This window comes from Rhopalosiphum maidis, chromosome 4 (assembly GCF_003676215.2).
Source record: "Rhopalosiphum maidis isolate BTI-1 chromosome 4, ASM367621v3, whole genome shotgun sequence".
Classification (NCBI taxonomy): Eukaryota; Metazoa; Arthropoda; class Insecta; order Hemiptera; family Aphididae; genus Rhopalosiphum; species Rhopalosiphum maidis.
In genome coordinates, this window is record NC_040880.1 from 30612521 (window position 1) to 30628556 (window position 16036).

The window sequence follows — 16036 nt, forward strand, 5'->3', positions numbered from 1 at the left end:
TTGTCGCCTGGGCTGCTACTGCAGCGCAAACGTCCGGCAACACACGTGTACGCTACGCGCGACGTAATACTATTCATATGCAGTATAATGCAGAGCGTTTTATTATATTTACGAGGATATTATTTGGACGAAATAACGACGAGAAATCCGTCGTCGGGTAGGCAAATCTTACTACATTCAACCCCTACGGCACCCGACTCACAACAGAGTACAGCCTCCGCGGGCGGCACTTGCACATGCAGACGACCGTCGGACTTTACTCGCGGGCGCCGCCGAGTCATCGTCGTGTAATAATGTTAAGCTTCGGCCTCATAACACGTATAATATATATTATTGCCTATACCTATCGCAACTCGAGAGGAGTATCCAAATACACCGCGTGACGCGAGGACGATAAACGCCTTGTTTGGTCGGTTCGATCATATATATATATATATATATATTTATATAGGCATCCCACGGTGTCCATTATTAATGATCCGCGCCGGGCGTCCGTCACATATCACACACGCGCATACACTTCACACCTATCCGCCATCATCGTGGTCGTCTGTAAGTATATAATATACGCCAGTCATTAAACCCATCTTCCGAGCGGCCCGGTGGGCACATATATAGGTAATATACGGTATAATATTGTAGACGTTATATCATATATTATATCGTTATAAATGTTAGGTATACGAAATATTAGTTCTTTATACAGTATTATTATATATACCAATAAAGTAGAATTTTTTTTTCTTCGCCCGTTTCGATCTCCCAAATCAATTTGTTCAATAATAATTATCGAGGAATTCGTATCGATCATCGCCGCAACAGTATAATATTATAACGCCGCGTCCCGGCCGACACCCACAACGCTCGTCTAACCCCGTTAGTGACCTGTGACCGGCTTGTTCCTTTTATATGATATTTTTTTCCTCTCGTCTTGTTTTACCATACTAATTCACAGCGACAACCGAAACCGCCGCAACAGTTTTGTTTTTCGTGTAGTCGATGATGGCGAAAAAAAAATGTACCCACACTCCGACGACCCACAGAAATTCGCAACGTGTTGCAAACGGTATATTTCATTTTTTATCTTAGTGTTTCGTTCTGCTCGTTTGCCCGTTATTTATTTTTATTTTACGCCAATATTATCGATGTACCAAATAACCACGCACTAATAAAGTTCATGCTATACTACGGTGTTTTTACATCACAATATATTATGTATTGAAAAAAAATTGAATTTGCTCGCTGTATATTATTTTGAATATAGTCTACAAAATGAAATAAAATAATCTACCCTTAAAGGTAAAAAAAAAAAACAATAATTTCGCTGTTTTATATTTTCACATTTTCACATTCATTTAAATTTAACACTTAACACATGAACTATTAAGTAGAAAAATTATATTATACTTGTTTATATTTAATATTTACAATTGTATAGGATCAAGTCAACGAACTATGGTTAGATTAAATATTATTGATAATTATTTACATAGCAGTTATTTACTTTTTATCTTTGTTTTCCTGATTGTGGTACCATATAATATTATGTTACCAGTCCGACGATGGTATTGATGAATAAAAATAATAAATGCCTAAATTTTATAAATTATACATTATAATATTATAATAATATATTTGTAAACACGTTTTGAAGTATTGATTCGATACAGATCGAATCCTAAATCATTATTTTTATATAAATTATAATTTTATAAATTCTGCAAGTTTTCCGGCTTCAAATTTTTCATGGTGTCATCGTGCCGACATATTATTCTAGTGCGATGTCTTCGTACTCGACCACGGTCTGTAAGTCTAAATCCACTTCGAAGTCCACACCCATGGCGCAGCGGTAAACAGTCAATAGAAAATTAAACGTACACAAAGAACTTTGACACCACAATAATACCTATGATGTAGTATATTATATTATTATACAACTTTTAATTAAATACAAATGTTAGTAAAAATAAATTTAAAAAACATATTAATATTAAAAAATTCATTTCGTCTAGCGATATCCTCGTGATACATGTAGCGATGTAACTTTTTGGAAATTATTTAATCATGACACAGAAATTAACACTGTTATAAGAAAATAATTTAGAATTTATTTTACAAATCGTTTCACTATATAAATTTAAAAAATAAGTTGCACATTTAAATGTACCTTTACCTAACCTATTTTGAGACAATATTTAAACGAAATGATATTTAAAACCCTCCAAAATATTATTCTTTATACCATATTTTTTGTGATAGGTTATTATTTTTCTCAACAATAGCTCAAAACCATATGAATGTATTTAATGCACGTGGGTCAAAAAGAATAAAAAACAATATGGTGACAATTATTTTCATTAAATATTTAATTATTTATATTTTATAATTTTTGTATTATTTTTTATAAAGTTTATTATTATTTATTTTTCAAAATAGCCATTATTGAATTGTTCTGATCGTCCCCTTATGTTTTCCAAAATTTTTCCGCGTTTCTTTATAAAATAATAATTATCAATTACTTATAATATTTTTGTTTTCTAATTTATTGTTGGATTAAAATTCTTTATTTTGATGAATGTAATATATACACATTGGGTTTTTTTATACATGACAGAAATCCCTGATCAAATTACATAATTACATAACCTACTAACTGGACTGTAAATTAAAACTATTTGCATTCTTTATTGGCTCTAAATTGTTGGCTTGTGTAGACCTCTAATACTTACTATAGTTTTGATGTAGTATATTTTCTCAAAACGTTCACTGGAACAAAATACCAAATATCAGATATTTAAACCTATACATATAGCGCAGTCATTGACATAACAGGGTTGAAGTTAATTTCTATCATATACTTACAATTGATTGTGAAAATAGTTGTCCGGTGGTACAAATGATAGGGTTGCGACAAACAGTAGATAGCCGTTAGTGAAGTGTACAGAGATTATAGTCGATTGTAAAAAATACCAACAATTGAAACAAGCAGCGTAAAAGACCACATGCCACTGTCCAAGCATGTCACTGTTTTAATAGGAAAAAAATACAAAATAATAACACTATACAAACGAGTATAAAAACTGTTTTGACACGGCAACATTATATGGTCACTAAGAGGCCACGGATACATAAAACATAGATAAAAGCAAAAGATGTACGAAATACTTAAAATTTAATTTTTCATACTGATGAACGGAAAGTTGCACACTTGCAACTGCGTGCGTGTAAAGATAAGAAGAAATCTCAAAGTTTACTATAACAATGCCAGTATACAAAGAAACTAACGAACAATCACAACTTAAATAGCATACGTCTCTCGCGCGAGTTTGACAACAAATTATTTCAAAAACGCACTATGACACAATACGTATATTGAACCATTTGAACCGCATACCAAAAAACATTGTCAGGTCGGGTCGGTTAGCGACCAGCTCGCGGTTTGCAAAAAAAAGTAAATGAACGACTACGGACCTGAAGTACTTGCTCTGATCGGACTCGTCGGAGATGGAAGATCCGCCGCGGCCGAAAACCAAGAAAAGACTCGTCCACACGATCGAGTTCATGAACAATTCCAATGATAATTTGAACGGGACGTAACAATTCGTGTTCCAGTACCAGATCTGCTCGTCGACTAGGAACGTCTGGTTAATTTCCCTGGAAAAGTCCTGCATGATAACTACCTCGTTGTACGGGTAACAGTGGTAATTCGACTTAGCTATGGCCAAATAAAACATGACGCCGCTGGCCATGCTCGCCGCGGCCGTCAACGCGTGTCCGACCATGTGACTCATTTGCCACACTTTCGGCACCAAATTCGCATCTCTCTGTCGGACGATGACCATTATTTTTGTCCGTTCTTGTTTTTATGTTCTGGTTTCTCACATAAGCTTCAGGTTAGGCATATACATATTATTATTGTGTTATTGTAGATTGTTTATAAAAACACGATTCGGTATAATGTTATTATGATTATCTGTTGTCGGGCAAACGGTTAAACGTGTGTGCGCAGGCATGGGCAACACTTTTGGCGGCTGCACCTATTATTTAATAATATCACATAAAAAATGACGTACACCACTTACTTCTGTTCAGAATAAAACAGGTTTCAAATCAATGTGGACTATAATAAATAATGTAAAATCCTAGATAATTTTACCCGAACAAACTTTATTTATACAATATAACATAATTTAGTAGGACAACAATATGTACCTATGTGTTTGTCCTCTGAGTGCTCTACATAGCATTCGTTTTCTTTTTGATTTCCGCGTTTTTATAATATTATGCGCGTTACGTGAATTATAAATAACGTAGGAAGTACCTACTTGTATTATAATATATGCGTAAGAATATTTGTGTCATCGGATTTGCATTTAAGTTTTCTAAAATAGGCGATTCATACACGCATTATATACGCACAACACGTCAGCACACTTGTATTTATTAGAATTCACGTGTCCCGGGGACAAATATATTCCGATGAACTCTACGTGCATTATATAATATTCGTTGAATCTGAAAACTGAATACACGCCGCACAAGATTTTGATTAAGCTGTACAGATAGACAATAATTATTATGGTCTATCCATAGAAAAAAAAAAAATGAAAACTCATTTCGAAATCTTTGTCAGTTACCGTTTGTGATAATTATCGGGAGGCTCATACGGCGGTTTAACGCGCGTCATGCGCGGCGATGAAAGCGGCGCGAGTCCATAAGGGATCCACGGTACCCCGTGGTCTTTTTTTTATTAAGGTTTTTATTTTATAATCTGTTCGCGGCATTAAAAACGAAAAGCAATTAAATGTCGATAGGATTATTTATTGAAATCTCGATTATGGTTTCTAGGTGAATTACTTTTACGAGGCATTATATATCTATTACGGTATCTACCTATACAAATCGTTCGGCTAGAATACACTTTAATTAATTGCTGTATACATATTTCTATCTTATTATTTATTATTTTATAGGTGTTATTTAAATACATTTTATTTTACTTTACTCTTCTATTTGTTTAAACTGTGTTATAATAAGTAACTAAAATCATACTAATTTTTCCATTTCGAATAATGCGTTTAACTTAGACGAATAAAAAAAAATTAATATTGAAAAATAAATGTCACACGCAAGTGTCTTTCAATCGGAACGCCCACGAAATCGTCTTACGAGACTACGATACGACATCGCGGGAGACACTTCACATAACGTATATTATTTAGCCCCTCTTATAGTCCCACACGCCACCGGAGATTGCAGTGTACCTTGTTGTAACAAATATAATATTATTATCATACGCGCCTTGTACATATTAACGTGATATACAATGTACATTTAATACCCATACTGTATATATATATATACGCTTAAACCGATCCCCTCGGCTGAATGTTTCTGTTTTCTGTCGTTCTTCACACTCGTCCGCGACAGCGGTCGCGCACGATAATCGTATTATTGTTATTATTATTTTATTATGGTAAATGCGCGCGTGGAGACTGCGGACCGGGCAGCGACGGGACGACGATAGATATCACCGACGATAATGATACGTAGGTAATCCGTCCGGTGCTTCTGGATTCGGTTTTCCGATCGGCAGCCGATTAGAGTGGAGGTGGTCACAATATAATATGACAAACGAGTGGTGCGCCTATACCGGTGCGCCCGGCCGGACTACCGTAATAACAATATTATAATGTATCATCAGCGCCGAGACCCAGCAGCAGCCTCTATATAGCAGTTATCCATCAGTCTAATGCCACCGCTCCGGATCCGATTTCTCCGATAAGGCGATTATTACAATGACCTTTGAGATTTATTCGAAATGGAGTTTTTTTTTTTTATTACTTTCGATTCGTATTTTAATGACGGTTGCTTCAGTAGCGGCCAATGCCGCAAATCGGGTTGGGATAACTGTGTGGAGAAGAGTATCGGGATGCTAAGCCCCACCTGAAAAAAATACTTCTCGGCGAGCCTTAATAATACTAAATGTAATTTTCCTTACTTTAAACTACAAGAGACAACAGTATTTTTAAATAATATAATTTAAGTGTAGCCTACGTTACGGCATTGGCATCAACGTTCGTCATTAATTTCAATTATCGCGTTAGGTATAATAATATACATCTAATGGTGCATCTCTTGCGGTCAAGACTTATTGATTTACATTTATAACTAGGAAACGAAATTAATACTAAAATATAATAATATTATCTATATACAACGTGTGTTATACATATATGTGATTTTCATCTTTGTCGTATGTATTCAGCGGAACCGCGAACACCTGAAATAATTGTTGTTATCGTTTACCTTTAAACGTGCGTATAAACCGCTAATCCGTATGCGTCTCATTAAAAAATAACCACTGCCCTCTGGAAACATCTTGTCTAAAACGATAATACCATAACTATATAATCTGATTTTACGCGAATTGAACGATCTCTATAACGTGACTTGACGAATGTTTCAGGAAAAAAATGGCGAAGTTTGACGCCGCAGGACCGTCGGCCGTACGTGGAGGAAGCTGAACGGCTGCGGGTAATCCACATGCAAGAACACCCCAACTACAAGTACAGGCCCCGGCGCAGGAAGCACAACAAGCAGCGCGCGGGCTCGCCGACTTCCGTGGTCGGCGTGTCGGCGGCGGCGCAAGGCGGCTCCGGACAATCGCCAACATCTCGTCGCCCGAACTCGGCGGGACAAGTCAAGTTGGTCCAGTACCCGTCCAGCTCACCGTACCAGAGCTCGTCGTCGTATTCGTCACCGGCCGTCCATCAGCAGCAACCGTACGCGTACCAGCCGTACAGCCCGTCCAAGACGACGTCGCCTTACTACCCGAACAGCGAGAGCCCGTACTCGCCTGTCCGTGTGTCCGAGGTCATCACTCCAGAGTCTTCGCCCACGTGTAGTCCCGATCCGGACAAACCCGCCGGCCCGGCTAAGGCTACCGACGAGACCGGCGGCGGTGGACAGGCCCCGGACGGCGGGATGCTGCAGCAGCGGTCAGCTAGCAAGACGCCCACGCTCCCCACGCCCGAACTGTCGCCCATGGAACCAGCCACGGGCGCAGGCAAAGACCCACACCACCACTCGCATCACCATCAGCACCACGGTCACCAACACTTGCACCACCCATACCACCGGTCCGACGTTGTCAAGTACGAACTCGACGACTTTGGCGGCTATTACGGAAGCGGCAGTGGACAGAAACTGCTGAACAACAACAACAACCACCATCGACAATTCAACAACAACAACAACAACAGTCAGACGTCGTCTTATCAACCGGCTCCCGGTTCGATAGCGGCCATGGGAGTGGCCAAGGGCATGGTGATGATGTGCACCAATCAGCGATTGGCGTACGAACACAATAATATAGTGACCGGTACGTTTTACCCGCCGATAGCCACGTCCCAAGACCAGCAGGTTCTAGGACCAAACTCACAACACCATCAACAACAGCAACAACAGCAACAGCAGCAGCAACAGCAACAGCAGCAACAACCTCATTACGCCAACAGGCCGTTCTATTCGACTAGTGGACTTCACGCTGCCGGCACCGCCGTCTATACGAGCAGCCTATCGTCGGCCACGGCCATCGCGGCCGGAAGACCTCCGTCTGACGGATACCACGGTAAGTGTGCGCGGACTTCTCATGGAGTCCACAGGTGCTCCAATCAGTACTCGTAGTCAGTATTTCTCACGTTTTTCGTTTTTCATTTTACAGCCGCTGGAAGTATATTGCAACAGCAACAAGAAGACCATCACCATAACTTACAGGGCTTGCAACAGCACAGACAACAGTCGACGGGTAACGATTACCACGGTGGCGGTACGGGCAGAGGTAATGGCGGCGAAATCATCGAGATGAGCTTCGAACATCATCAAACGCCCTCGGAAATGCTGTTGGCCAACCTGCAGCGGCCCAGATCTCAGCAGTCCGACGTCGCGGCGGTGGACGCATCGTCGTCTGTCGGAGCCAGCTCCGAACTCGATCGGTACTTAAAGTATATGGCCCAACAGCCAGACAATAATCACAACTATCAACAGCAGCAGCAGCAGCAGCAGCAACAACACAATATCATGTTTGCCGGAATACAACAATCGCACAACCAACCACAACAACACCACCACCACCACCACCATCATCTCCAGCAGCAGCAACAGCAGCAGCAGCAGCAGCATCAACAGCAGCAACAACAACAGCAACAGTATAGTTCTTACTATGCGCCGGCGGTGGTGCAACACGCCGTGCATCAGGACGTCCATCATCACCACCAACAGCACCACAGTCCATCGTATCTGCTCAACAACTGCGGTATAAAAAGCGAGTTCGGTGGTTACTCGTCTCTGGACTGCCTACCGCCACAGCACTATCCCGACGTTCAGAACGTTCCGGCTACAGCCAACATGCAGAGCGTGGCCGCAGCGGCTGCAGCCGCCGCGGGCCAAGTGTTGGCCGCCGGTGGTGGTGGAAAACCGGACGAGGAGTTCAGCGTCATACTCGCGGACGTCCGGAAAACTTGCTATAGCAGTTGAAGTCGTCTAATGATCTGGTTGGCGAACGTAACGGAAAAAGGAAAGCCGAAGCGATTTGCGGTTTTGGTCCTGGAGACCGCTCTCCGGAAACGCGTTCGAAATCAAACCTTTCGCGTTGTAAAGTTATTGCGTTCTTCTCGTTGCGATTTTTGTCATAGTTTTCTATTATTAATATTTTATTTATTTTCGTAAACTCGTGCACCGCGCAAGAGGTTGTACATATAACGTCGTGTGTAATGACACATATTTTATTAATGTGTAATTGTTTTTGTATATATTCGATAACCACATAGGTTCTGTGATGATTCGCTTTATCTTGGGCGACACTGTTTTATTATTATTATTTATCCGTGTTTATGTAATATTATATATATATACATATGTTATCATTATGTAAGAGGACCTATACGTTTTGCAATAAGCGACAAAAAACGTGTTATCATAAACTATATTATATTATTATTAATTAGAGTTAACGTATTATTATTGCTATCAATTATTATTACAGGGTTTGTTATATGTATATGAAATAGATCATTTTGTGACTAAATATATATTTTATAAATTATTATTAATATTGTACATACGAACATATCTCTTTACGAATGGGTTAATTTTAAATTCCGTTTTTCAACCACAGTCTTCCTACGAACGAACAACATTTTTTAAAGTCGTATAATAAATTATACAGGAATCGTGTCACAATAAATATCGATGAGTATATTTATTTCTATGTACCTTATTTCTGCATAAACATATTAACAATTTTCGGTTGTATTGATTATATTTTGTATACTGTTTTTACCATGCTCGTATTTGTTGGCTATATACTATTGTGTGTATACGTTATATTCGCATGTGTTGTAATTATATTTTATTCCGTTATTCAGTGTAATATGTATAATATGTGTATTTTTTTTATATTGAATTTTGTAGTACGTAAATATTAATTATACATTAAAATCGCACATTGAAACATTTTATTTTTCATCGTTTTATGTTATATTAATATTTTATATTACTGTGTTGTCCTGTATACTCCTTTATAGTCCTATATTACAGATGTACGACATCAACGCAGCTATAGTGTTATATTTTTATTTTATTATTATTATTCATGGTTCAGTCCAAAACCACCGTTTTAATTAAATCTCGCGTAGAAACCAAACTCTTGCACAATGTACATGAATCGTTTAAAAATTCAAGTGTCGACTGTGAGTAAAATTTACTATTTTAAAATTAATACTTTAAGAAAAAAATAAAAATAATAATTTATACACGGATATACATCAAAATTTAAAAACAACTTAATGAAGCTGTGACACACGAATGTGTCACTGATTTAAATTTAATTATCAACTATGCTATCAATTAAAAATATAAATCGGTTAAAAATTCTAACATCATAAAAATACAAAGCTCAAACATAGATCTTGCTTTTAAATTAAAAAATTACCCAGATCAGTACTCACTTTAAAATCCAACAGCACTAAATCGGTCATGAAATTTCTAGTTATGTCGCGTGTCGTAAATGATCCAAGATTATTTTTAAGAAAAAACGATCACGCCTCGTTGAATAGTAGAATAGTCGACGTTTTGTCATTTTTTTTTTTCTAAAACGGAAACTATTTGGGTTACATTTCACTTAAGAAAAATATATACTAATTAAATGCGTGACTATTAAACGTTTATAATATTTTTTTTGAACTCACTAAAACCATTTTTTTTTTTCATATAAATATATTTACATTTGGACATATTATGCAATATGTCTGAAGTAGCTCATTCAGCAATTTGTTAAAAAAGGGAGAGAAAAATTGGCATAGTGCAACGGCACATTTTAATCACGTAAAATACTATGGCGACCCCCCAAAGGATGTGGCCCGCAAAGAGAAAGCAATAACTCGTATATTAAGTTTGAAAATCAAAAAAAGGACACATTATAATAATATTATATTCGAATTTCACACGTGCCTATAGGCTATTTTATAAATTTATTTCGCGTGGCTATAGGTAATTTTATACAATAATATTCGAACGTCGCTGTGGTTCGTAATAATACCTATACGAATCCAGTTTAATACGATTTACCCAACAGTACAACACTACTACGTCAGGGTTTACACGCGCACTTATCGTTATCGTGTCCGTTTTTGATTTATAACAAAATATGTTTCCGGTGACTTGGATGTTATGATTTTTTTTTCTCATGTATTCCTTCCAACACCATTCTCGTCCCCGCATCGTCACCGCCCACAACACCTGATATCGTGAACCGAGAGAGACGGACAAGTACATCTATAGACATAATATTATGATGAGTGAGAGGGAAATAAATATATTTATATATAAATATGGAGAGAAGGAGAGAGAGAGATCAATCCACCTCGGCGGGACCGGCTAATAATCTTGGCCCGCGCAACACGCGATAAGATCGTATTAATATAATAAATGATCGTTTAAACATTAAACTAAATATATATACGCACATACATCCGTTTTCGATATCTGGAAGTCCATCGTGTATACCACACACGATCATTATGACCAGACATTTCTGCCCCAATCACATACTTAATAATATTATTATTATTATACGACGCGCGCCGTGCTGTATGCTGTTGTTGGTACGTTGTTATAATATTATTACACGATGTCGGACGCGCGATGATAATCGAAAAACATTATTAGTCATTATTATTATTATTATTATATTATACTTATTAGTTTTTATATGAGCTATCGTTGAGACGACAATGAGAACGGCGATAGAAAAGACAAAAAAATAATTCTCGCGTTCATACTTTGCATCGAGCTGTGTGTGTGTAGTTTACACGGTTATTGCATTTATATATAAAAAAAAAAATAAATAAATAAATAAACGTAGGTAGACAATAATAATATTAAGTAGGTATATAGGTACATGATGCATATTGTTATAAGTTACCAAATAAAATAAAACATAGTAAAATGAAGTAACCCTCGATTTTTTTTTTTTTATTATTATCAAAAGTTATTGTTTTAAATAATTATTAAGCTCCTCAAGGATTCAAGTTATAAGTATAATCATATCAATAATTTTATTAAATTTAAAAATTAACAAGCCATTGATCAAACACTGATAATGTTCTTAATTTTAAGTTTAATTATATCACCTATTCACTCAAATATTATAAATATTAAAGCTAACAATATACAATAAGTTCTGATTAACGTAATTTCAGGTTACGTGCGCGTGGGTTGGAGAGGAAGATAGAAAAATAGTTAGCTGACGTCCTCTTAATACGATACGATATGGTACTTATGATATTGAAGTTTCGTGTATCATAATGTAAATGATAATATCATTATTTAGGTGAAATTCGTAGCTTAGTTTTACAATAACTTGATACACGCCAAAACATATTATTATACATTTGACGAGTTTCCTATTTATTAATTATTTGCTTTTTTAATAATATCATAGAAATAAATGTATATTCGATGAAATGATATACTTCAAACGTATTTCCAATGTATGGTCGTAGTAATGGATATAAATTAATAATTGTATGAACGACAAAATATAATATTTAACTGATCAGAACTTAAATTTTTAGTGGTTTGTACTATCAAAATCTATAATTCGCTCGTCTTCTATAATAGAGCAAATAAATCAAAATGGCTAATGGTATTGATAAAATCGAGGATTTAATTTTGAAGTTCGGTGATACATCTAAATTATTACTAGGTATTATATTGTCAAGAGCAAAGTTCGAACAACGTATTTTTAATTATATTATGCGCTATTCTACAGGGAAAAATTGTCATGTAAATTTCAAAACTAAGCTTGAATATTCATTAGTATGGCGTACATTATAATCTTAAAAAAAAAATTTTAAACATTTATACTTTACTAGAATAGGGCTAGAAAGTCGTATTTCGTATTTTATTTTCTTAGTCACTTTGTGTGGTTTTGAATTTACGAGGGAAAAGAATATCTTTCGAATTTCAAAACAAAGTTTTCGTGTTTGTGAACATACTTTTTTTGGTATAATAAGAATTATAAAGAAGTTAATTTTGAAGACTGATTGGGGCTAGTTCGGCTAGTGATACCTGTTGCGGGCAGTTCCCGTGTATTTTTCATTATACGTAATTTACGAGTGAAGAACTGTTAGAACTGTTATTTTTTTTTCTATAATCTTTCAACTTTATTTTAACTTTAATGTAGTTTTGATACCACTATATTGGCTATAAATTGCATGAATATAAATGACATAATATTATTATACTGTTTTGAGTTTCTGTTTGAGAATCAAATTAAAAACATTAAAAATCGAATTATAATTATAAAACATTTGTTTTTATTCATACAACAGTTACAGGTATTATATTATTTACACGTACGTTGAATTATACTATTATGTTTAACCTTCGAAAATGTTCACTTCCCGACTTTTCAGTTCTCACCAAATTCAATATAATTATTAATTAATTCAATATATTTACAAGACGGTTGATTTATCTCGCGACAAACCAATACCTTTATAGATAAACAATATTTACACTCTTTAGTAGTGTATATCTAACGTATTGTAAACTATAAAAATTATAAAATACATAAGATAAACGTAGAGTAAATGCCAATGTAATCGTAAACGATGTACGTAAAATAATAAGTATGTTATAATAACTAGACCGATGAATCCAATAAAATAACTCGAAATAGTTGGGAAAATACGTTTTTAAAAGTGTGGCTATTGAATTGCCTACTTGGTGATCGTTAGGAGTAAAACACGATGCCCACATTATAAACAAAAAACATCGCGCATTATAATTGAATAGACTTTTCACGTTATTGTTACTGACGTGAAGATCACCGTGGCTATCGTTTTCCATGTAATTTAAAACCATATAGCTAATTTTGCCGGAGAAACCGTCAAAAGGTAGGTGTATATATTGTGAGAAATCAACCCTTTGAAATGAATATTATATTGTATGGGTACTGCATATCTATTACTCTTGCGATATTTGTTATTGCTTATCATTAATTATATTATTCATGCCTTAAGATAAACGGAGGCGGACAAGTCGAGTTTTAATTCGATGTTTTTGTTATTACGATTTTGATTGTTATTAAAGATCTATTGATATTATTATTTTGTTAATATAATATGAGCTTTAAATATTTGATTATTAACTTATTTTTGATTATTCTAAGGCCTTACACTTGCCTTAGTCGACGTCTGAACTCTAAAGTGTTGAAAGACAAATTGTTTTACGGACTCGCACTACATTTTTGAATTAAAGATACAGATTCTTTTTTAATTTTAAATAATTGCAATCCATACACTAAGTATATAAGGTTAATTTTGATTAACTAAAATAAGTTTCGTACAAATATTACATAAAGAACGCATAGTTTTAGATTTTAAAAATGTATTAGTTTAACAATGATATTTTGTTTATGTCTGTCTTTATGTCTTAAAGCATCAATTTTTAGGACGATTTCGGTGGTTTTTCTGTTTTTCGTAACGAAGTGGGTTTAGTTAATACTTTGGAGCGCGTCAAAAGTCAAAAGATGGTTATCACTTTTTGTCTTTCCAGTACTTTTATCAAAATAAACGACTAAGAAATAGTAAAAAAAACAGGAATATTACTCTACAACAGTGTTCAAAAAAAAAAAAATAATAATTATAATAATCAATGTGAAAACTTAAAATGTTCGATAAATATTTATATTAGTTTATTGGAACGTGATATAATATATTTTTTTTATTTGAGTTTTTATAAGGTATTTATAGAAATTTGAAATCGTAAACTATAATTTGTTCTTTTTTAATTAACATTTTCAATAACATTCTTTTACTCATTTAAAATGCTTATGCATTTGATATAAAGTTACTTATCAATTGTCTTTAGAGCACCTTTAAACATAGAAAAACCGTTGGAGGCTCAATACTTTTTTATAATAACGTTTGAAGTATAGTATCGTGAGGCTATGAGACTTGAAAATATAATAGAAGTTATATGTTCCTCGTAATTTTTTTCTTACAATTATTCAAAAAAATATTGATAATAAGAACATATTATTATGTATAATTTTTCTGTATAAATATTTGATGTTCAAATTTTGACAAAGTTTTGTATATTTAAACAAAACATGACGATTTTTCTTTGACGATTTCAGTTATGTTTATTACATTATTGTAATTTAAACTTTTAAATTGTTATTACTCGTATTATTTTGTATACATAATGCAATCCTAAGTTATTTACATTACGATCCTATATTTACACCGTTTTATAATAATTACGTCGGTATTACATATAAATTTAAAAAAAAAATACTTTAACTATATTATTATTATTTATTTCTCGTATAATAAATATTATTTTTGTGAAATAAAATGATTCGACATATTATAACGAATTACTAATAAAATATATTGTAATAATAATAGTATAAACGACAAAAATATTATCCTTTTAGAAATAAACGTGAACAACCAAGTCGCTGGGCAAAGCACAAAACCTAGCAAAGACATTAAACATATATTATATACTATGGTATTTTAAATGTTTTGCTTTTCAACTACAAATTATCATTGTGGTCATATTTATTGGTCAAAAACTATGTTTTATATACTTTTAAACTGGGCACGTCACATGTGCACACTAGCTATTATTGAACTCTTTAACAGGGTTATCGTAATAATACGCACTTTTCTTACCTTGTCTGCTGCACTGTGCAGTGTGTGCGCACTAGTACGATTTCGTTTCGCTTTACCGAATAAAAGTTCCTTATTGAGGTTAGGGTTAAGGTTAGGTTAAGGTTTGAGGTTAAGGTTTTTTCTATACGTCGTGACTCAAAACGGACAAGTCAACCAACTCGTATAAATTATGTCATCTTAAAATTTTTAATTTTTCAAAAGTTGTAAGTTGTTAAAGGTGGGTAAATGGTCTACAGACAAAATGATATACAGTCATAAAGGCACTAGGTAAAATTACATTTTAAAATGCACGTCATGACTTATGATGATTTTATGCTGCACGGTATCTGTGCACGCTGTTCGTGCGGTTTGTAATCCGTATTGGTTTCCTGACCACAAATCGCCGCAAGCACACCGTACGGAAAGTATACTTACCTGTAACACGGATGGGCCGCGCAACGGAAGTATGAGATTACATAGATATAATTATTTTATTATTATTAATAAATTATTCTGAAACGATATCGAACGCAATCCACAATAATGTCGTATATTTTGCTTTCTTATCGTTTGATCCTAATTTATTGGCTCATATTAAATTAATTATTACATGTTAATATGTGTCTATACGCTCTATAGCGCTCACGAAAACGATATATCATATTATTTTAACGTCCAATCCGATAATAATATAAATTATGATTATTGATAAAAAAAAAACTCGCATCGATCAATTTTATTTTCTATGTTTCATATTTGCATGGCAACATCACGAAGTTTTTCTAAATAAAATTATATTACAAACA

General features: G+C 34.6%; 1 protein-coding gene across 1 annotated transcript in view; it reads left to right on the forward strand.

Annotated features, from left to right (window-relative positions):
- The window catches only part of LOC113549441 (putative transcription factor SOX-15), a 79908-nt gene extending 70448 nt beyond the window's left edge, over positions 1-9460 (forward strand). Inside the window, exons 3-4 of the mRNA XM_026950739.1 lie at positions 6470-7633; positions 7727-9460. Of these exons, the coding sequence (XP_026806540.1) occupies positions 6470-7633; positions 7727-8538 (1976 nt within the window). The 3' untranslated portion in view covers positions 8539-9460. The remainder of the gene's footprint in view (positions 1-6469; positions 7634-7726) is intronic.
- Positions 9461-16036: the final 6576 nt, after the last annotated feature.